The 24,132-nt window shown below is 41.7% G+C and overlaps 1 protein-coding gene across 1 annotated transcript; it reads left to right on the forward strand.

Moving 5' to 3' along the window:
- Positions 1 to 1,370: 1,370 nt before the first annotated feature.
- CDCP2 (CUB domain containing protein 2) lies at positions 1,371 to 19,802 on the forward strand. Its single transcript, XM_063118249.1, has 6 exons — positions 1,371 to 1,446; positions 5,743 to 6,090; positions 8,881 to 9,222; positions 10,907 to 11,260; positions 15,996 to 16,174; positions 19,485 to 19,802. The coding sequence occupies exons 1-6, from the start codon at positions 1,371 to 1,373 to the stop codon at positions 19,800 to 19,802; spliced, it is 1,617 nt and encodes a 538-aa protein (XP_062974319.1).
- Positions 19,803 to 24,132: the final 4,330 nt, after the last annotated feature.

Here is a 24,132-nt window from a genome sequence, read left to right on the forward strand (position 1 = left end):
ATCACTTGACAATAATGTTTGAACAGATTTACGGTAGTACTGGATTTATGTTGCTCTGCACCCTTCTGTGTTTGGGAAACTGACATCCTCTGAACCTGAAATCTTTAGCTTAGGAGACATAAACTTGTACTGCCAGGTCCAATCCAGCCTAGGGGCAGTATCCAAGGGAGACCGCCCACAAGCCCCACCACCACCAATCTCCTTCCACAAGTGGCCACCATCACTTGCACAATGAAGATTTAGCACTTCTGGGCACATCATCAAACGAGTGGAAGTGATGGTGATGTGGAACAGGACAGACAGTTCAGGGAACAGGACAGACAGGTGTAACTTGCATAAGGGAGCTCCACAGACTTGCCCTGTTCCAGAATCACATGTTTCCGCTCATTTCAGGGCTCCCCTTCAGAAGTACTAAATCTCTGTTCTGCAAGTGATGGGCAACACTTGCCCAGTGGGATCAGCGGAGCTGGCTGCTTGCAGAACAGAGGCAGTGGTGGGCAGTATTCATGGATGGGCAGTATTGGATACTGCCCTAGGGTTGCCTAGGTTCATGGGCCCTGCTTCAGCCCTTTTAATACCTGCAGAAAGTAGGCAAATGAGTGTTTCCCTATCACTTGAACTCAATACCAGGAAAAGTATTGCCTGCTAAACTTCCACATGTCAGGTTGCCATTAAGGATACAGGTAAAATATGTGGCAACCCTAAGCTTGCTTCTTGGAAGTGAAATTCCTCAAATTGTATCATTCTGTATTTTACCCAACACTGACTACTAGGACCCTGATAACCCACCTCTAAGAAGGCTCATGAGGTAGACTACTTCACAATAATTAGGGAACTGAATAGTACCTTAATCCTTAGTATGGTTTAGCTCATCAGAGTCTAAAAATCCACCCCATATTTTTCTTCCTTTTATCAACATCTGGCTTTGTGCAGCAGCAGGTTCCATATTTTAAAATCAAGCTAATTCCCCAGATACATTTCCATGTAAAATCTAAAATTCCTAATTTGGTTCCCTATCTTGCATGGTGAACTAAATTATTTTCATGAGCCCTTCAGGGCATATTGTCAGCACAGACTTACTGCAGTTATGCGCCATATCCCAACCATTAATATTGCTTCCAAATATAGTGTATTGACAAGGTACCTGGTACAGTGTAAATCCTGGGGACATTTGATCCAGATCGTTAAAACCGAGTGAAGGAAGCAAAGAACAGATCAGGTTACTAATTCAAACAAGCAATGAATTATTCATTCCATTATTAATTCGACAGGCCTCCAGCTATTTTCCCCTCTCAGATAGGCTGCATTGAGTATACTTTGGCTATTTTCTGGCACTGGGTCCATTTGACTCTTCATAGCTGTGTCAAAGGATGCAGCAGATGCTTCTCAAACACGTTTTGACAATAACTTTCTTGTGTGCAGCAAATGGGATAAACGCCAAGAAAGGTAAAGGTAAGACTTTTTTGTGGGCGGGGGGGAGATGCAGTCTGGGCCAGTTTGCGAGTTTTTATGCTTACTTTTTAAAGAGGATCTCTATGCTTTGTTTTCCATGCTCATCTTTTTTAAAAAAATTCGGAACGTCAGCTGACATGGAATAATTGTGGTATGCTATATACCACTGCTGCTGTTCTTGCAGATCTTTCAGCAGTCTGCTCAGCGTACATTGTGTGTGTGTGTGTGTGTGTGTGTGTGTGTGTGTGTATTAAGCAAGGGCTTGCAAACATGTCCTTGGGCAAACGGATATGCTCCACTCCAGAGATCCAAATGCAATCAGATGTGCAAATGGATCTCTAGTACTTATAGGCTGCCCCCAGTTCATGGAATGGATGGAGCGAATCCAAGTGTGCAAAGGAAATGTGCACACAGATCAACCTTCCTCCACTGGAGTAAATAAGGAATTGCATGCACATCACAGCTCTCATGTCCATAAGAATTCCCTGGATCAGATAGACAGGCCAAAAGCCAAAAGGAATATTCGTATTGAGGATAATGGGTAGTACTTTCCAGGCGAAGTATAAAGTCTTGGTTATTACCTTAAGCCCTACATGGTTTGGGTCCAGGCTACCTGCGGAATCGCCTTCTCTCGTACGATCCACCCCGCACACTCAGGTCCTCTGGGAAGAATCCACTTCAGTCACTTCATCTCAGGGGAGCTGTCTTAATGTCGTCTTTGCCCCAGGCTTGCTCTGAAACTGGTCACCGGTACACCTAGGCATGACCATATCACACCAGTTTTAAAACCTCATCACTGGCTGTCAATTAGTTTCCAGGCAAAGTATAAAGTGTTGGTTATTACCTTTAAAGCCCTACATGGTTTGGGTCCAGGCTACCTGCGGAATCGCCTTCTCCCGTACAATCCACCCCGCACACTCAGGTCCTCTGGGAAGAATCTACTTCAGTCAGTAAAGACTAGACTAACAACTGTTACCCAGAGGACCTTCTCTTCTGCTGCTCCCAGACTGTGGAACAGCCTGCTGGAGGAGACTCGTCAGCTTGACAGTCTTTTAGCAGTCAAGAAATCTATCAAGACTGATCTCTTCTGGCAGGCCTATCCAGTGGAATTTTAGTATACTTTTAGGATACCTTTAGGATGCTTTTAACAGTGTATACTATGTTTTTAATCAGTATTTTATGTATTTTATGCTTGCTGTTGTTCCCTGCCTCGATCCAATCGGAGAGGCGGGTAAGAAAATTATTATTATTATTATTATTATTATTATTATTATTATTATTATTATTATTATTATTATTACTCAACAGAATACAAGATTTGAAAAGTGAGGCCAAAGATGCATTGACCTGAATAGAGCGATGGATATGAAGACATATTTGTGGACTCATGTTTAGAGCAGTGTATTATAAGTGTTTAGCACTGACATTTCACTATTTTCATTTATCTCATTGGATATATAATTGTAGGCTCTGGATAACTACCAGGCTCATTTGAGCAGGGTTAAAGATACTGGTTAAAATGTAAATGTATGCAAAGAAAAATGTTGAACAATGTTTTCTAATCAAGGTTATTAGCAGCATCCTATGAATTGGCGCCAACAAAATTCCAGTTCTAAATTCTGTGGACCAGCCAGCAACTTCATTTAAGAGGGAGATACTCACCTTTGAAGTTGAGCTTCCTTCTTCTTACACCTTCTCTTGATATTTTAAAACAACGTTTTTGGCAGTTTAGGTATGCTTCTCACAATCTCAGCTTTGTGAAACCAAGGCCTTAGCTAGAGGCCTTTTAGGTGCCATTTATACAAATGACACCTGCCGAAATTCCCTTTTCTATGCAACTGTTAAAGATACATGAGCCCTGTCCTCTTTTTCATATGGTCACCCTACATTCCCCCCAACCAACCAAAGCAGTTTCTGTTCCTTTTTGGTCTCCTCATTTGGGCAAAAATTCCATCTTCTGAAGGATGCCTTCTCAACTCTAATAGCTTCCTTGACTTTGATCATCAAATACAGTGGCATCCTCTTTGACTTGGTCTAATCTAGAATATACATTCTAGCTGAACTTCTATCATTGTAGTTTTGAATAAACCCCATGCATTCCAGAGATATTTTTCTTTCTTGACTTTCCCTTTCAACTTCCTTTTTAACAATACCTTCATTTTTGAGAAGTTTCCTCTTTTAAATTCAAATGTGGCTGTTTTGGACTTCATTGGCAGTTGTCCACTTTCATTTAAATTGAATGTAATAACACTGTGATCACAGTTTCCTAGTGGTTCAACACTACTTAGGTCTTGCACTAGGTCATGGCATCATAGAATCATAGAGTTGGAAGGGGCCTATAAGGCCATCAAGTCCAACCCCCTGCACTTAGGCAGCACTGAGGATTAAGTCCAGGGTCACCTCTCCTCTGGTCAGTTCCATGACAATTGTTCTAGAGCACAGTTGTTTAGGATATGTAGACATTCTTTCTCTTTGTCATGACCAAAATGATCATTTAGTCTGTCTGTGTGAGGATAACTGAAGTCATTATTATTTATTTATTTATTTATTTATTTATTTATTTATTTGTATCCTGCCTTTTGCCCAATACTGGGCCTCAATGCAGCCTTACAAAATTTAAAACATAAACAGTTTAAAACCTATGAAAAGAAATATACAAAAGTTTTTTTAAATTAAATATATTACAATATTAAAACATTAAACATTTAAACTACACAACAATTTTACAAGTCCTTAATATAGACGGAGGCCCAGATTATTCACCAAAGGCCTGCCAGAACAAAGCAGTTTTTGCCTGCTTCTGAAACCACATCAAGGAGGTAGTCAGTTTAGCTTCCCCAGGAAGAGAATTCCAGAGCACTGGAGCAGCCACCAAGAAGGCCCTCTCCCATGTTCCCACCAGGCGCATCTGTGAAGATGGTGGGACTGAAAGAAGGGCTTCTCCAGAAGATCTCAAAGCATGGGCAGGCTTATAAGGGAGAATACGATCTTTCAGATAACCTGGACCCGAGCATATACAATAACACTTTTTCCTTTGGATGCTTCTCTGATTTCATTCTTCATTTCAAGATCACCCTATTTTGGTCTTATTAGCATACGTGTAAACTAGAAAAAAGATTCCATGTTAGAAGGAAATCTTCAGGATTAGCATGGCCCATTTGTACTTTTTCTTAATTGGAGTGCTTCTCCATTACAAGGTGTTCCCTTGCTTAATTCTGAATTGCCACTAGAAGGAAACATACAGCCTGCAATGGAGTACTTTTATGGTTGCGATCCTATGCACATTTTCCTAGGCATAGTCCCATTGAAATCAGTGGGAGTGACTTCTAATTAAAAGTCAATATGATCCAGTTGTGCATATTGCAAAACAAAAACTATTACCCACTAATTTCCCAATATGCTAGGGGTGTAAACAAGCTGGCATTCTAATACTGAACTCATAGTTAAGTTTGGAAATGAATACATTTATCATTTTGGCTGCCGAGGTAAATTAATTTGTGATAGAACTTGCCTAAACCAAGCCTTGCTTGGTATGTTTGACTAACCCAGGAGAAGATAATACGCAATTGTTAATTCTTTTAAATGTATTTAGAAATTTGATTTCATGTGCTGTGTGAAGGGACTGATGTGATGTTGCTTCTATGTTACTTTATCTACTAGATATAGATTCTGTCCTATAGTTCATTACAGTGTCCCCTGGGCAATAAATTCCATATGCCATTTGTGCAAATTTAGGGAATATGGAGAATCCCTTGCTAATGCAGTTATTTCAATCCGCCCAGAAATTCTGGTCGGATTACAGTTCATGTAAAATATGTAAAATGCCAAACTAAAGTTAGCAAAATGGAATAGAATTCTACATTTTGAGTCACTATCTGGACACATATCAAACTATTCATGAGAAGTGATAATTGACTTCAGCAAGCAAAACTGGTCATATAAATGCCTCTTAGATAAGCAGTAAAAAAGTATTAGAGAGAAATGCATTGTGACAGGCTTACATAAATAAGAGAGGAAAAGGTCACAATAAAAAGAAACATTGGTGTGGGGGGGGTTTATTGTGTTTCGTTTTTTGTTTTAACCAGCAGACCAGTTTCCCCCAAACTGGTACCCTCCAGATGTGTTGGGACTACAACTCTGAACATCCCCCAATCAGCCACTGGGCTGGGGCAGGCTGATTTAGACAGTCCTTCAAGCAGTTGTTTATAACACAGAAGTATTGGGCTACTATGTGCTGCTGGACTGACCATCTTTTCTGGGTTGTTTTTCAAATGTTTGTGTTTTCTGTAGGCATTAAATGTGGCGGAGTGCTCTCAGCACCACATGGCAATGTGTCAAGCCCAAATTTCCCTGGACTCTATCCTTATGATACAGACTGTATGTGGCTTATAGTGGTAACAGAAGGATCCTCTGTTCTGCTCACCTTTCATCACTTTGACCTGGAATACCACGACGACTGTGAATTTGACTACATCAAGATCTACAATGGAGTCTCAGAAGACCAAGGAAACCTTCTTGGCAAATTCTGTGGCACAAACTTCCCCCCACCATTTACATCATCTTGGAATGTCATGACTATAATATTTCACTCAGATAACCATGTGGCCAGCCAAGGATTTTCTGCAATTTACCAAAAAGGTTAGAATTGTCTTCAACTGGAGTTTCCCCAAAGAGTTACTGTGTGATACACCAATGGACCCAGCATCAACTTGCAGAATCAGGGACCCTAAGTTGGGTAGGGTGGGGGGGAAATTTACAAGAGTAAGGCTCTAGGGAGAAAGTAAGTGACAAGTACAAGTTTTTAATCCAGCCAGGTGAACTAAAGCAACTCACTAAAGAGGTAGGCAAACCTGGGAGTCAACAAACAGGCAGAGGGTCAATACCACTCATGCAATCAAAACAAATACAGTGAAAGCAAGCAAAGCCAAAATGAGGAAGAAAAGAGAGCCAACGCTGAAGTAGCATGCAAACAATGACTGGGAAATGTAACAGGGCTAGCAAGAAAACACACACACTGTGTGTGCCTTTTTGTACAAACAGAGTCCACGGGCATGAAAAGTAAATTATATAGGAGAAAACAGGCCCAGTCATGTAGCAGGGTAGGGGGTGGGTTATGAAGCAAGGCTGGAAACTGGCTGATTTAGTCAAAGGGTACCTTAGCTCACAAAGCGTGCAGAAATATAAGCACCCAAGGCTACAAGGGAGAGATAATGGCTGGGTTCACACAACATGCTAACCCTCACTCTGTGGTTGAGTGTGGGTTGTTCGTTGAACTGTGGATTAGTGTGATGTCTTAACCCGAGACATTTTCTGCAGGGCGGCTTGTTAACCATGCAGGGTGGGTTATTTTTGTTGAGAACCTATGGTTTGTTCAGGATGGTTAACAAGCCACCTGGCATGGTTAACAAGCCACCCTGCAGAAAATGTCCTGGGTTTGGATAATATGCTAACCCACAGTTCATCAAACACCTCACAATTCAACAGCAACCCATACTCAACCACTAAGTATGGGTTACCGGGTTATATGAACCTAGGCAGAGGCTGGCAGAGACTCTGCTATGTGAAACAACTTTGAAGCTAGGGCATAGTTCAGAGAGCTTCTGTGGTATGTGTGTGCTCAGGGCTTGAAGTCTCCTTCAGGTATAGAAGCAAATAAGGATGTACAATATCAGCCTATGTGATTGGCAGACAGACTGAAGTCTCTGGACTGGTCAGGCCTGGAATAAATACTTAGGAGCCTAGTCTTCCATCTTTGTCTGGTCATCAGAATGGTGTGTTCAGGTTGCTGCACTTTCAGTTTCTCCAGGTGAGGCCATTGGTCTCTGGGATGCTATACCTTTCAAATCAGGACTTGGTGCAGCTGCCTATGGATCCAGGTATGCTAGGCTGGGAACAGGGCTGGCCAAAACATTTTGCTGCCTGAGGTGAAGAACAAAATTGTACCCCCTTTCATTCCATGTATAAAACCTGACCATACTGGCAGTTGACATTTTCTTCAACGCTGGCAATGAGACAGCATCCTCCATCACACAGGGGGCACAGGACAGGCTGCTTGGCAAATAGCTCTTTCCTCCAATACCTTGCTGCCACCTCCTGCTTTCTGCTGCCTGAAGCAATCACCTCACTCTGCCTAACGGCTGAGAGTGACTGACTGGGACAAACACATTCAGTCAGCTTCATGGCTGAACAGGGAATTGAGCTTAGGTCTTCCCAGTCATGGTCCAATACGCCACACGAGAGTTCCATCCCCACACCACACAGCTACTGCTTTTCACACTAAGGCGAACTTAAGAAGGGCAGTTTAAAATATGGTTTAAATTCTGCTTAGTGATCACTTTTTTGATTCAGATTTCTTGAGCATTTGGAAGTCCTCACTAAGCAGTGAATATGTTTTGTTGTTGGTGGTGTTTTTTTCCTTTTGGTCTTCATATTAAACTGTGATTTTGCTCCAGGATGAGCCCATAGAAATGGCATTATGGAGTAATCAAGTTTTATTATGCTTACTCTTAGTGATTTCAGGAATATAATGCACTCAGATTACAAGTGCAAATGTATTTTTTCTTCTCAAGGGTGTTTCCTGAACATTCGCCCAGGGATGCAGGAGTAGCATTAGATTCTTTCTCTCTCAGGGGCCAGCATCAGCAGGCAAGGGGTTGCAAGCTTAATTCTGCTCTCTCTTTACAGTTTTATTGCTTCTTCATGAATGCCTTGGTGTAATTGAAAGCAGAAATTGACCCAACAATGAGAACTCAGGCTGTGATCTGCAAACCATTTATGATGTAGTAGTAAACGCTGTTGATTTCAGTAAGACTACTCCAGAGTAAGCAATTTGAAGACAGCAGTCTCTGTCAGCTGCCAGAGAGCCTGTGGTTTTTGTTAATAGCATTTAGCTTTGTAATATGATGGTGACTGACCACCACGTAATGCAACTTTTCTCAAACTTTATGAACTTGAAAATCCTCTGTTAATTGTACCTATCTTCAAGGCCTCCCACAATCTAGATACTTCAATGGGTATAGAGGACTGGTTCTTATATCATGCTCTCACTGATACTTTTTCATCTCTCACCGAGCTTTTACACTCTTACACACAGGCGCCGGAGACTCCTCTTTACTATGCATGTACGGCATCCCTGCTCCCTGCATCATTTAGGAACATAGGAAGCTGCCCTATACTGAGTCAGACCATTGATCCATCTAACCCAGTATTGTTGACACTGACTGGCAACGGCTCTCCAGGGTTTCAGGCAGGATTCTTACCCAGCCCTGCCAGGGTTTGAACCTGGGGCCTTGTACATGCAAAACATGTGCACTACCACTGAGCTCAGGACCCTTATTCAGTTTGAAGTGGCTGATTTTTTCTGTCATTTTTCTGGATTGCAAGCTATGTCTGTGTTTATTTTAATATGTTGTCCCTTCTTGCTTCCAGATGTTTGTGGGGGAGTGCTCACCGGCCTTTCTGGATCTATAACAAGCCCTGATTACCCAGAGAATTACCCCAACAATGCTGAATGTCACTGGGTCATTCAGGCAACTTCAAATTCTGTCGTCAAACTGATTTTTGTTGACTTCCAGATGGAAAATGATGAGCAGTGCAATTTTGATTATGTGGCCATCTTTGATGGGCCCACTATGGGGGATACTCTTCTCAGTCACTATTGTGGGAATGTGAAGCCCCCAGATATGGTCTCTTCCACACATGAACTACTGGTTGTATTCAAATCAGACTTTAACATTGCAGGCAGAGGTTTCAAGGTGTATTTCTTTTCAGGTATGGAAAACATTCTACATTTTAAGTCAGTATTAACTTCTCACATGCATCAGTTGTGGCATGATCTCTGTTAGCTCAAGAAGTCATCTGGGGGCAGGGGGGAGGATGGCTATCCACTACCCTTCCCCCAAAATGTAAATTGGGAGAGAAATGCTGCCCTCACTACATGGACGAGTATTGCTTTCATTTAAGTTAGAGTTTTTCTACACAAGGCATTTATTGTGCACTCGTGATTCCTTGCTCATGGTTGTTTACGTGTTCTTTAGATAATATCATGACCACCCAGTTTTGTTAGGTTTAAAGAGCACTTTCCTGGGGGTGGGTTAGAGTAGTGGGGAAAGGTATTATTTCTGAAAATGAGAGAAAAGGTATTTCCCTACTTGTGTAATTGTGATATCCTGCTATAGCACAATGCCACCTAGAGGGTATGTAGTGGGAAAGCAGGAAAAGAGGCCTTTGTGTAGAGCTCGAATCTCAGTTCTGAGACAAAACCAAAAGTAGATACAGCGATTAACAGCCTTATGTAGAAAAGCTCTTAGTATTTCATAATCATTGTGAATCTTAAACCTTCTAGATGCTCCTAATCAGTGGGATTAAACCAATGTTAGCCTAAAAAATATATAGATCTGATTCTAATGTTCATTTTGATCTGATAAAGGCAGCCATTATTTTTGCATGTTGAGTATTTCTTCTGAATGCAACCCATCATGAGATCTGAAGTTTATCACATCCACTTGATCGCTGAACTACATCTGGTCTGGACCAAGGAGAGGGCCTTTTCAATAGCTGCACCCAGGCTTTGTAGCTCTCTCCCAAGGGAAGACCATCTTGCTACCTTTTTAATGGCCTTTTGCCACATTGTAAAGTCTTCCCTTTGTAGGAAGGCTTTTGGTTAAGTGATTTAAATTTGTTGGAAGCTGTTTTAATTCTTTATTGAGTGCATTTTGTTTATTGTTTTAACCTCTGTTGTTTTGATGCCTTTGTAGTTTTAATTGTATTTTGTAGTTTTAACTCATTTTGTTTCCCACTTTGAAGACTTTTGAGGAAAGATGGGATCAAAATATTTTAAATAAATGAAATAAAGTAACAGGCAGTAAACATGTATGGCTGTACTATCTGAAACTGCAGCTTTTACATGGAAGGTAGTAGGCAAAACAGTCAAGGTGCACTTTGTACCTCCCAAATCAGTAGTAGTGTAGAAAAGGTACCTGCACTGGACTTGTAATCATGCAATTGTAATCTGTGGTGCAGATCACGGGGTTTGACTGTGCATCCATCTGCATCTAATGTCCAATTATCCTAGGGCACAGTGTGGACATCATGGGCACATACCCAGTATCAAACTGCCAGCAACTTTGAACTCTGATAGACATAGGCTGATATAACAGCCACAGAATTCAGCATGGCCAACTTTCAGGATCCAGCTAGTTTTCAACATAGACCACCAGTTTCCTATTAGTGGGATCCCTGAGATCCCAGTGATAGAGGGCGGGATATGAATGTTTTAATAAATAAACAAAATAAATAGTTTTGCAGCCTCACAGTCAAACTTAAGTAGGAGCTAAAATGAAATGGCTCATTCCACTGAAGGGGGGGGGAGTTTTTAAGCACTACTACAACAAATTAAAGATAATATTCTGGCTGCTTAAATTGTATCACATTCCCTTTCTTCTTCTGTAACCAGGTGCATGTCAGGAGGTGTATACGGCCGTCAAAGGAAATTTCTCCAGTCCTCAGTATCCCAACTCTTACCCCAATAATATCAAGTGTCACTGGACCATCCAGCTGCCCCTAGGATATCGAATCAAAGTCTTTTTCCTGGACTTGGATCTCGAGGGGCGGAACAGCCTGACAGATGGCTGTGATTATGACCATCTGGCTGTGTTTGATGGAGGCACCGAGAAGGCGTCTATGCTGGGGAAGTGGTGTGGGAGAGAAACGCTGTCTCCTATTATATCCAGTCGAAACAAACTGCTATTGGTCCTTCACACGGATAGGAACACAGCCAGCCGAGGCTTCTCAGTAGCATACATTGGAGGTAAGGCCCACTGACTGATCTCTTCCCCGCTGCGTAGAATTTTAAAAATATATGTTTCAGAACAAGGTTGAAGATAATTATTGTGGAAAATATTAATGTCACAAGCTAGAAGTTATCAGAAAGTGCAAGTGTATGTCGGGGAGTAAACTACCAAATTGTTAATGTAGTGGCATACAAATTATATAACTATGCAAAACAGTAGGTATTGTGATTAGTAATTTTCTGCTTCGTATACACATGGCCAACGAACATTCAGTAGATGCTTTCAGCTTTGTTTCCAATCTTCTGTTGTTTCCAATCTTCTAACATAGACCAACTGCACATCAAATAAAATTAGATCATTTGTTTAAGTTATCTAGAGTGCTTCCAGACAGAGGGCTCCTAGCTCTATCTTTCAGAACGCATTGTGCAGCAATTCCGTTTTTCCCTCTACAGTAAGACAAAAGACAGATGAAGTAGTGGGAAAACATGGAAGGGTTATGAGTGGAAGACATGACATCTGGACACCCTGTTAAATTCTGTGATGGTGATGGCGCTAAAAAAGCCTCATCCGAAAGCACCTCTAGAATTAAGTTGTCTAGAGCTGATTTTCTGCAATGCAGTTCCTCTATCTTAATGTCATCTTGGTTTGTATTGTGTTGGCTGAATTCTGGTGGGCCCAGTTCAGACATTACACATTTACAATTGTCAATCATCTTTCAGAGTTGGTGGACTGCACTCCACAGATTCAAACAACCAAGTTTTATTTAAACAAGGGCTTCTTTATTCAGAGCTCGCTCAGGCTGTGGCCACTCTGTCCTCTGGCCAGAAGCAGTAGGTCCTGCCCTCAATTACTTCCTGGCTCCTCCCAAGAAGCAGAACACACTCAGGCTAAATCTAATAGTTCTTTCATATTGTTACATCCCTTCTCTTTTGAGAAAGAAAGAAAAAAATAAAAAACAAACAAACTTTACATATAGTTTTTCAGAAGTGCAGGTCTCTTAGTAACTTGCCCACTTTAAGTGTGTCTGAGTTCAGTGATGACATCCTTCAGCTTCCATCCGTTATTCTTCTCCCCTCTAGACTTAGGGTCTGTCCTTGCTGCAGTCTCTTCCTTCATCTTCCCTGGATTATCCTCTGGCATGCCTCTGCCCTGGTCAGCACATGGCAAAGATTCCCTGCTTGTCTCATCCCACAGGATTTTCTGCTGGTTACATGCTTGTCCTCATTCTAATCCATGACATCACCCTATTCTTCTGTTGTTTTCTTTAGATGTCTTCTGTTATATCTCACTATTTGTCCGCTCCCCATCTGTACCTTATATGAACGTGGGTTATCATGTTGAATTACAGTTGCCTTGTGACAGACTCTGTCCTATTTTGTTAGGAGTTGGATTCTCACTGTGTCCCCTGGCTATAGTACTGAAAGATATCAGGCTGATCGGTTCTAATACAGGGCCTGTCTCTGTTGCTGCTATCCCCTCAGTTCACCAAGGGATGTTCCTGTAACCCCTGGCCCTAATAGCCTCCCACTTGTTGGTAAAGGTGTCTTCATTCTTCGGCTCATTTACCTTTGTGTTGGACTTCAGATTAAGCCTTGGATTGAGTGTACCAATGAGCTTGAAGTGCTAGATAGGGGTCTATCCCTGCTGTTTTTGCTTTTCTCAAGAGTTTCTTAGTTTGCCATTATTTTGTGAATGCCCAGGTGATGAAGTAGTGTGTTTGAAATCCCAGCACTTGCTGAATTTCTGGAATTCTGCTTCAACAAACTAGGGGCCATTATTTGCTGAACACACAGTGACTGGGTTCGGACAATACAATAACCCATGATAGGTTAATTAAGCCATGATGGATTAATTAACCCTTCATGGCTTATTGTGACATCTGGTGGGAGATTTTTTAACCTATGATAGCTTATTTGGACAAAATAGCCCACTTTGATAACCAGTGGTCTGCAGAGTGGCTTATTTTAATCATCACAGGTTATTGCGTTGTGTGGTGGACTCAGTGGGTTATTTTAGCTGGCTACAGAGCTGTGTGGCAAGAGCAGTCAAAACAGCTGCCACTCTGCTGTTTGCTGGATAACTGATTAGGAACATGTTAAAAAGACCAAGCCAGCAGAGGAGGCAGGCTATGCGGTTTGGTCCTGATCAAGCAGCAGCCCACCCCCAGGTGTTATAGGGAATCTCCCCCCACTTGGGATTTTCACTGCTTTCAGAGTTAGGGCACTGGGTTTTCATAGTACATTGAGTGTCTCCTCAGTAGAGGAGCCAGACTCTTAGGTTTGGTTTCAATGTGGCAAACCCCCAAGGTTTTCTAGCTATTCCCCCTTTCAGGGCAGTTGGGATTTTCCCTCCTTGGTGAGTTATAGCACAAGGGCTTGATGGTGGATCAGGTGCCTCCTGGCTGGGGGAGGCTGGGTATGAAGTTTTGTCCCAATGCTGAAAACATTCAGCATTTCAGAGGCGGGAGGACAGCAGCAGGACAAGGGGCAGGCGAATGAGTCAAATGACACACAGTAGTTTATTTGTCTGATAGTGTAGGGGGAAACAGTTGCTTATTTTCAAAACCCATCATGGCTTAAAGTGACGTCTGAACGTAGTGCCTGATATCCCATATTGTGCAAAGTGTGTTTTTAGCTTATGTATAACTGTTCTAGCAGAATTGTCTAACCAGTAGTCTATCTCACCAAAATCTGAATAAAAACACAAAACTATAATAATCATGTGCTCCTTGTCTTCCCAGCTAAACAAATCCAGCCCTACTTTTCGCCAAGGTCTCTAGAATGTCATACTATAATAGTGTTTCTTTGGGTTGGTGGTCTTCCCAGGATCAGCACACTTCACATTTCCCCATGAATGGCCAATCAACTGCTTCCCCGGCCCATCATAGGCATCCTTCAATTCCCATATGTCGTGATTGCACTTTGTGCATGATTTCTGTCTAAAGGGCTTCTGGGATAACTGCTCTTTCTTCCCGGAAGATGATGTCATTCTGTACACAGTTCATCCCATATCTGGAAGAATAGCGTTCTCTCTTGTGGTACATGATCTTTTGTTTCTAGCCAACAAACTCATGTCATATCATGAGTTTTAGTCTCTGGAGGATGTTATCTTCCTCTCTTTGTTGCTGAATCTCTCTGAGTCTTTCCTTAGATATGAGTATGTACTGTACCATATTGATTCTACTGATCCCTCCATGGCAGCTTCTGGTAGGTATGCCCAGCTCAGGGCAATTCCTAGCACTAGGTCTCTGCCAGAGTAGTAGTTGATTTGTATATCATACTTCTGCAGACACGTCATCATGCATTGTAGATGCTTTGGTACAGTGAGTAGTAGTAGTTGTTTCAACCATCATGGTAATATCAACTTTACAGATGCAATACAGATGCAAAACTCTACAATGCAAAGAAGTAAAATACAAAAGATACTTCTTTGCATTGTAGAGTTTTGCATCTGTATTGCAACTGTAAAGTTGATATGACCATGATGGTTGAAACAACAAATCAACAACAACTACTACAATGAGTAATTCCCCACCCCTATATTTTCCAGAGGTTTATGGTCAGTTTGGACATCTACTATGCATCCATATGTGTACTGGTGAAATTTCTCCCCTTTGTCTATTTGATTGAAGAAAGTGGGAGAGAAATAAGTGAGGTACTGTGTGCCAACATTCCCCAAGCACAGAGTACTTTTCCTACGATAACAGATTGGTTTGATGCCCTCTGTGACCCCAGAAACAGTGAAACATGGGGAAGATATAGGTTTTTCTTGCAGACCCAAGCAACAGGGGAAGGCATTGAGAAATATTGTACCAGTTTAAAGACGTTAGCGAGTTGCTATTTTGGAGATATCAAAGACTCCTTGATAAGGGACCAGATAGCGTGAGTAATACAAGACACTCAAGTATGAGAGAATTTCCTGAGAGAAGCAGACTTGTCCTTAGAGAAAGGCTTGGAGATTTGCAGGGCAGCTGAGTTGTCCAAAGACAGGGATAGAGCCCTGGATGTACAGAGACTAATCAGCTTTTAAGAATGTATCACCCATACCAGATGTTTTCTACATGAGGCTGTTAATCAGTTATATCTAGTTTTGGTTTCGTTGCAGAATTGAGATTTGAGCAATATACAAAGTGTGTTTCCTTTTCTGCTTTTCCACTACATAACCTTTAGGAGGCACTGTGCTATAGCAGAATACCACAAATACACAAAAGAAAACATTGCTTTTTCACTTTCATAATGAAATGCTGCATTTTCCCTTCTCTAAAAAACTCGCAAAAAGTTTTGGTTAGACTCAGAAGTGAAACTGGAAGGTCACAACATTATTAAGAACCTGTAAACAACTGTGAGTAGGGAATGACAAGCACACGGTTAATGCCTAGTGTAGAAAAGCCCTCATTTTCACAGACTCTTCTTTATCTGCCATCATGATGTCCACATAGAGATTGAACTCCTCTTTCCAGATTTTCCATGCCTGGGCTAAGTTCTGAGTTTGTAGGTTCAGGCCCTCCATTTTCACCCTCTTTGTCTTTCTTTGTCTGTGTGTTTTTTTATCATCATCATCATCATCATTATCATCATCAATTCAATTTATACCCTGTCTATATACAGAATACCCTAGGCCATTAACTTCCATCTAGATAGTGTTGTGCTGCTAGGCCCATGATTCACCTCTGAGGATGTTGCTGTTTATTTGTCACTAACCTCATGAGATTTCAGAGAAGATTCTTGATTTGCTTTGTTTCCTCTGTTGCAGTTGTCCCCATGAATATCAGCTGCACACGGACAGAGTTTCAGATCCAGATCCCTATGCAGTCACTGGCCCAGCTGGAGCGAAATAAGATATATTTAGGGATCCCATCCTGCCCTGCACAAGTGGTTGGCTTGAACTTTAGGATACATGCGAGGTTTGAAACCTGTGGTACAGAACCGCAGGTAAGTGATCAGTGGGGGCTGTGGGAGAAGCCAGACTTCTATGTAATAATGCTGTGTCCTGGTGAAAGGCTGGCTCCCCAGGCCTCACATACTGTACAGCTGCAACTGTAGTAGTTACAGGGGTACAATGAACATCCGTTGGTATGTATAGTCACAAATTTAGAAATAATTATTATAATGTAATAGAAAAAAGTACATCTCATCATAGTGTGGAAGATTGTGACCATATGACCCATGTGACTGCCTGTTTAGTCTGCTGCTCACATGCTAATTGATGATGAGCAACAGTTCTTATGATTATTGATCTTTAAAGTGGAATTGGACAGGACAGCTCTTCAAATAGAGGACTGCCCTCTGTAAAAGAGGGCACATGACTACCCCAGGTTGTATTATTAAACAAATAAGGGAGCAAGCAGGGGGAAATAGGAGGAAAAGGGATTATATAATATAGACATTATTTATTTAATCCATTTATATACCATCCATCATGGAACTCAAGGTGCTGGCCATCACTACCACAAGATGTAGTGATGGCCACTAATTTGGATGGCTTTAAAAGGGGGTTGGGTAAATTCCTGGAGGCAAAGGCTATCAATGGCTACTAGCCCTGATGGTTGTGTGCTACCTCCAGTATTCGAGGCGGTAAGCCTGTGTGCACCAGTTGCTGGGGAACATGGGTGGGAGGGTGCTGTTGCACCATGTCCTGCTTGTTGGTCCCTGGCCGATGGCTGGTTGGCCACTGTGTGAACAGAGTGCTGGACTAAATGGACCCTTGGTCTGATCCAGCATCAGGGCACTTCTTAGGTTCTTACATGAGGTTCCTGTGTGATATTGCATCCAGGCGCTCACCCACACCATCTAACCCTTGGATATATTAATGGTCACACAGCTGATGGCTGCCCCTTCCCCTTGCTTCTGCCACATTGATCCCAGGTCTTAGTCATTGGGGATATTGGCTCTTATTATTTGTCTAAGATAAACGTATTATCCTTGTTATGCTTTGAACTAAGTAGTCTATAAACTGATGCTTAAACAGAAATGTGTAATGCAAATGTGGTTTTATTTTTGTTCCTTGAACTGTATCCCATGTATTCAAGTGTAGATAGAAAGCCCATTGTGACTCAGTTTTCACTCTAAGGTAGAATCTTATTCCCACACTCTGGCAGATAGCCTGGTATAATGATTTTTCTGGAAGAAGTGATCATGATAATAAGAATGTATGCCCACTACTTCATATGGGGAACTCTAAGCTGTTTACTAAGCAAAATTCTTCCAGATGTTCACCATGTGTTAAATTATTCTCAGGTTGCGCAAAGAAAAACAGAGGGCCAAACTAAACTTCATGTTAAATGGTCTTTGCATTTAATGTGCAAGTATTTTAAAATGCAAAGAGCAGCCCCAGGGAGGGGCTGATGATTATTGGGAACACAGTAGGCAGGGAGGGGGGATTTAACCCTTTCTTCCCCTGCTGAGGTCCTGATGAAAACCATTCCTTTGAAGCTTCTGTTTGTATTGCAAGAAAAATTCCCATTGGCCCTAACAGCAGCTACTGGGGTAGGGCTGGGTACATCAATTAGAGAAATGGCAAGAGAGGGAAAGCTGGCTTCTCCCTAGCACCACTGCCTAAATCCAGTTTGACACATTTTTTTAAAGTAAAAAACAACAACTTCAGGAGATCTGATTATAGGGCCTCGGGCTCTAAGTCCGACATTCTTAAAGGTGTCCACTGATTCTGGGTTCTTTCACTGTCTGGTTCTCCAGAAATTTTTGTTTTAGGTCTGTATCATCTGTTGACTCACTGATGTACAAAGAACAAAGATGACATTAAAAACTTGGATTAAATAACGTGTCTATGACCACACAGTGGCAGAGAACAAAGATAAAATAGTAGATCCTAGGTAGCACATCTAAGCGTTAGGCCACTGGCTTGATAGTCAAAGGTGCTGAGCATCAAAATCGCTCATTAAAATTCTCCGGGGGGGGGGAGTATTGCTGGGGAATGCCAGAAAACTCATGAATTATTCAGAATATTTTCATATAGTAGCTTGAATCAAGGCTTCCCCCAGTCACACTTTTTATAAGTCGTGATCAAAAATCCTTCAGACTTAAGATTGTCCTTTATTGTACCATTTTGTGATTCCATGAGATACGAAAGAAATTTATCCAGAACAATTGCCTAAGAAACACATGTATTTCTCGCTTTATTTCTTAAAACTGATGTCCCAGGCCAGATGTACAGTGGCAAGATGGGATGTTCATATAATGAGTAATCAAATTTTGCATTTTCTAGTTTCATGGAGTTTGAGAAGTACTTTTCCTGGCACCAGATCTGTTGGTTTCTTTTGTGCACCATTCCCTCTTTGAAAAGGAAAGCTCTACAAGCATTTTAATGCATGCTCTGTTAAAGGCATACATTGATTGACTGATGTACTTTGGGTAGGGAGGGTATGGCATACCTTTAGAAAGAAAAAGATTATTCACCAGCTGTGAGTAGCTCATAATCGGGCGAATCATATTGATTTTCTTGCTGTCTGGTCTGCATCCATAGCATATGCAAGTCAGATAGAATCTTCTGTATCTCTGCCACTGAAATACATAAAAAAAATGTACATGTTCTGAATGTCACAGCATGAACACACATATCTCACTCTGCTTTATTAAAAGCTTGTTACGGTTTGATGTTTGTACAATTTGTAACTAACCCACTTAGGAACATAGGAAGCTGCCTTATACTGAGTCAGACCATTGGTACTGTCGACACTGACTGGCAGCAGCTTTCCAGGCTTTCAGGCAGGATTTTTTCCCAGCCCTACTTGAAGATGCCAGAGATTGAACCGGGAACCTCCTGCATGCAAAGCATATACTCAACACTGCGCCATTCCTGAAACTTTATCTGTAAACCTGCTAACCTATGTTGCCTTCTGTCCTTCTTATAGGCCTGCAAAATATGACATCCACCAAACCAACCATGTACGGTAGTGCACTGGGGGCTCAATAAGCCTCCAGTTTTGCTGCTGGTTGGGCACTGCAAAAACACCGAGCTGTCAAACGCGTAGCAGCCACGATATATTGCTTCTGGGCCATGTCCAGCTTGGTTGATCACAAGTTGGGCATGCTGCCTGGATTCTATTGCCTTGTACAACATTATGTAATTTATTTTATCTAAGAAGTTAACAAAAATATTAAAGATAAAATGAATACCTTCCAGAGTATTACACAAGACAAGACAGCCTCACTTTTGGGGGAAGATCTATTATTGGTGTAGAAAAGGAAGTCGTTCATAGGTTACTTCTCTCCTTTTGTCTTTTAGAAAAGAAATAACACATCTGTGATTGTCAGCATCCTATATATTGACTTTTCGAATGGAAATGAAGAGGACGTTCACCGGTATGAAGTGCAGTGTGAGCCTAAAAAGAAAGAGGCCTCTGTGAATCTTATCTCTGCCTCCGATCCCTACAGGATGAGCCAGTATGCTGAGAACCTGTTAGAATACCAACAAGAGGAGGTAGAAGCAGCAGAGGTATATGAGAGCAAAGGCCAGGACACCAGCGACATTGTCTTCATCAGCATCTGTATTCTTGCTGGCGTGCTTATGGTAATTGCTATTGTTGGGTTAGTCTTGCTATAAGGTACTCACTTCCAGACATCAGTCACCAGAAACTGAAGCCTCTGTGCCTACACACACATGAGAGGCAGCTTGCTCTGGAGTCAAATTAGGTGGCCATTTGGAGCAGCAGCTGACCACAGCACTACAAGGGCTGGCCGTGACCCCTGCCAGCATGGACTTGAATAGAAGTTGCTCAAAATTATTCTCTTAGCACGAGTGCTTCCACACAGACTGCTCCTAGAGCTACCAATCAAAAGATATTGTGCAGCAATTACATCTTTTCCTCCTTAATGGATTTTTTTGTGGGAAGAAGAAAGAAAACAGCAATGTGAAAGTATACGAAGGTTACAAGTGGGTGACAGTGTCACACCTCGTAAAATTCCACAAACAAGGCAGGGCAATTGCATGATAAAAGCCTCATCTGAGGGGTGTCTATACATTTTATTAACCCTGTTGTGGCGCTGTGTTGTTATTATGACGCAGGCGCCAATTCGCAGCCACATTGGGATTTCCACCCCACCCCCGAAATTGCGTATTTTCAGACTCAACTTACTGCTACTTTTACCTTTGCTTTGAGGTCACCACAGGTTACCCAGGGGGCAGGGGGCAGGGATTTTTTCCTGGCCAGACAGCCTGTGCTCCCCCATCTAGTTTTTTCAATTTCGCCTCACAGCAGCGATGCTGCAGGCTTTTCACCTCATCACCTTCCAATGCGACGTCACACAGACATCCCCCCTGGAAGCAACGTGAGTTCCTGTCCCAGCCGCCCCTTGTTATAGTTCTTTCCATTTCATGTGAATTTGCTCCTTGTTGGCCCAGTACTAATTTTTGCATATGTATGCACTTGTCCCTCTTGGAACTCTTTTTAAAATAATGCTTAATTTACACATTTACTAGCCTACACTGCACTCCTGTCCTCATACACACCAATACATTTGTTGCTCTGTGTACTATAGAAGTGAAAAGGGCAAATTCAATAATAGTAGTAGTAGTATTAGGAAAGGGTTTGAAAATAAAACAGTAAGTAATATATAATGCCATTATAGAAGTCTCTGGTGTGTCCGCATTTAGAATGCTGTGTATAGTTCTCTCTCCCCATCCCTAAAAGCATATATTAGAGTTAGAAAGGACACAGAAAGGAACAACTAAAATTAACAGGGAAGTTGGAGTATCTTCCCTATGAAGAAAGGCTTTAGAAGATTTAGCATTTTAAACATTTCTTAAGGAGCGGTGTGATACTTGAACTGCTCTTTACCCCTCCTGGTTGTGGGACGAAACCAGTGATTAAGGAACATTAATGATTTACTAATCCAAGATAAGTGATCTTGAGTATGTACTCCCTGTCCCATTTGAGAAGGAATCACACTGCTTATGGAGTACTGGGGGGAAACATAACAATCTGGAAGAGACATTGCAACAGACAACCTATAATCCAGAGGGATGTTCTTGTACCCATTAGGGGCAGAGGGTTAGTCTGTTCGTATGCTTGCTGGAAGCCACACATTCTATACTACATATTGCACTCCAGACCTTGAAGTCAGCTTCTGACATAATGAAAAACTTCAGAATCCTGATTAAAAGCTAGTATTCCATTTCTTTTCTGAAAGAGCAAAAAAAAAAAGGGGGGGATTATTCTTTGCCTCATTAATGAACGATCCAGCCTTTTTCATGGTCACTTCCTCACAACTTAGTATTGCTTCCATTCAAAAACATAAGGCAAATTTACATAGCCCTGTGACAAATTTGATATCTCAAAACTATTTAAAACTCATTAGTATGTAAGCACAAATAACCCGGAATCAGACCTAAACCATATAGAAAGAGAGATGTGCTGATCAAGCGTATACTGTAGATCCATTTCCAGAATCTTAGCATATGTACATCTAAAACAGGAGTAGACACAAGTTAATCCTTCCAATTTTCTTATTTTGTCCGGATAGTGATTTTACCTTGTATGAGTACCACCAAGAGCAAACTTCATAGCATCAAAACTGATCTTCAGGGGGCATCTTTGACTGATTTAAAAGAGGGCAGGGCACTTGCAGCTTTAACTGTTGTGATGAAGAGGAAATTTCACCAGGTTCTCCATATATACAAATGACACCTGCTAAAATTCCCTTTTCCATGCAACTGTTAAAGTTACAGGAGCCCTATCCTCCTTTTCATATGGTCACCCTGAGATACTTCTTAGGCAACTAGCTTTTCAAGGAAAAAATATCCTTGAACACAGCATCCACTCTAAAAAGGATGAAATACCTAATAATATTTTCAGAATACCATCATATTATTTGTTTCAGCTGTATTAATGGTAGTAGAATCTGAAGGTCTCCACCAACAGAACAGTTTTTGTTCAAGAACACAAGTCACTTTCATAATGAAAATCAAGATACCAGAAGGACTTGTACCAGCTTATGTATGAAACAGACTGACACAGAAAAGCCAAGCTGTTTCTAGGATTCTTGGTATACTTTTGGCTCATGAATACACACTACAGTTTTCACAATGGGAGTGACCTCCAGTGCACTCCTGTGAACAAAACCTGAAATAGCCAAAGTGTTTCATAATGGATGGCTGGGAATGGAGGTACGCATTCACATTAAAACCATTGGTTTTCCTTGAGTTTCTCTAATTATGCTCAAACTCTTCTCTCCTTAGAATTTGTGTCCATTTTCCTTGAGAATGTGCTTCACTTTTTATCCTCTAATTCACTTCTTGATCTGCAGGGGGGGGGGTTTCTATTCCAATCCACCTCAACCACTCCTTACAAAGGGTTGGAGTTAGTATAGTTCCACCAGCAGGACACCCGGTATCATTAGAAGCATCTACCCTGTATTGTTAGAAATTTTGGCTTGGATCAGAATAGTTTTTCTGCAGGGGGAAAGATACTATTGGTGGAACGAGACTTCTGTGTCCTGTTGTCCCCACTGCAGACCCCTGTGCACCTTAAAATTCTGCTCTGGGGTGGGTGGGTTGGAGGAGGAGATTTACTGTAGATGCCACACAGCCGGGAGGGGGGGAGGGGGCTGAAGATAGGATGAGAGGACATGGATGTCCCATTCTGGAAGCAGTATCCTTCCCCTGGCAGAACAATTATTGTGATCCAAGCCAATTTTTCTAATGATATAGGGCAGACCTTCTAACAGGCACAAATGAGGACAAAACCTGCAAATGTGTATACATGTAACTGAATAAATACCACTGGACTCAGTGGGACTTACTTTTGGGTATACATAGATGAGATAGGGCTGCAAGATAACATGATAAAACACCCAGAGAAAATTGCTTTCACTTCTCCTAGCCATGTCAAGTATTTTATGGTCTGTAGAGTGGCAGCTTCTAATTGTGGCCTACAGAACCTGTGCATTCCTGGGAAGTACATCAGGAGTACCTCAGTGAAAAGATCAGCAATGGCAGGCAGTTAGTTTTCTTGAAAAACGCTTTGTGCAATACCTCGAATTTTCTACTACAATGCGGATCCACAAGAGTGTGTTCTAGGATGCACCTTTACTTCTCAAAGGACCCAATAGGCCTAGCTACAGGAATTGAGTGCATCCCAGAAGATGCCCCAGGGGCTTCCACAGCAAGTACACTGAGGGTTCCATGGCAGAAAAGTCAATGAGACCTATATTTAGGTTTCCTAAATATAGATAGTCTGAAAACCAATGAAATATTGGAGGAACATAGCACTAAAGAAGAGAAAGCCAGAGGGTATAATATTTGTTACTGAAAATTGTGAAATAATGCTACAAAACACCAAAGTTTGGAACAAACTTTATATAACCTAACACAGTACAACTCTTACTACACTCAAAGAAAAAGAAAAATATTAATCACACACACCATTGCAATCCTTATTGGTGTTTCTGGACTCATACTGAACTGGTTTTCTTCTCAAATTTCCAAAGCAAAATATTTAGGTCCTAAATATTTTGTATTGGAAATTAGAGTAGAAAACCTTCCCTTCTTCCCCCCCCCCCATGCCTCCCTTTGCTTTTCTTATATTTTACTAGTTATTTCTATTATATATTAACTAAATCCCATACCACCATAAAATATTTAGGGTCTTCAGAATATTGAGGCCAACGAAGAACAATGCCACCAAGTGCCCATAGAGAAAAATGGTGATCTTCAGATTTTAACCAGACACTCAGGGCCTTGCTAGACCCTGCCGGATAAGCCGGCAGGGAGGCGAGGCGACGGCGCGCTAACTTCAGCATGCGCCGCCCCGCCTCCTAGACGGCCTACGCGCAGGGACTGCGGAAGCCCTGTAGCATCAGCCAATTTTTGTTGTTGTTAAAGGGGCCATGTGCGCCCCGAAGACTCCGGAGAAGGTAAGGGTTTTTTTTTACTT

The sequence above is a fragment of the Elgaria multicarinata genome, chromosome 1, assembly GCF_023053635.1.
Source record: "Elgaria multicarinata webbii isolate HBS135686 ecotype San Diego chromosome 1, rElgMul1.1.pri, whole genome shotgun sequence".
NCBI classification, from domain to species: domain Eukaryota; kingdom Metazoa; phylum Chordata; class Lepidosauria; order Squamata; family Anguidae; genus Elgaria; species Elgaria multicarinata.

Excerpts from the sequence above, each read along its gene's own strand:
- CDCP2 (XM_063118249.1), top strand. The coding sequence starts at position 1,371 with ATGCAGCAGATGCTTCTCAAACACGTTTTGACAATAACTTTCTTGTGT. Across the intron at positions 6,091-8,880 it reads TTCTGCAATTTACCAAAAAG|ATGTTTGTGGGGGAGTGCTC; the intron begins GTTAGAATTGTC and ends TCTTGCTTCCAG. Across the intron at positions 9,223-10,906 it reads CAAGGTGTATTTCTTTTCAG|GTGCATGTCAGGAGGTGTAT; the intron begins GTATGGAAAACA and ends TTCTGTAACCAG.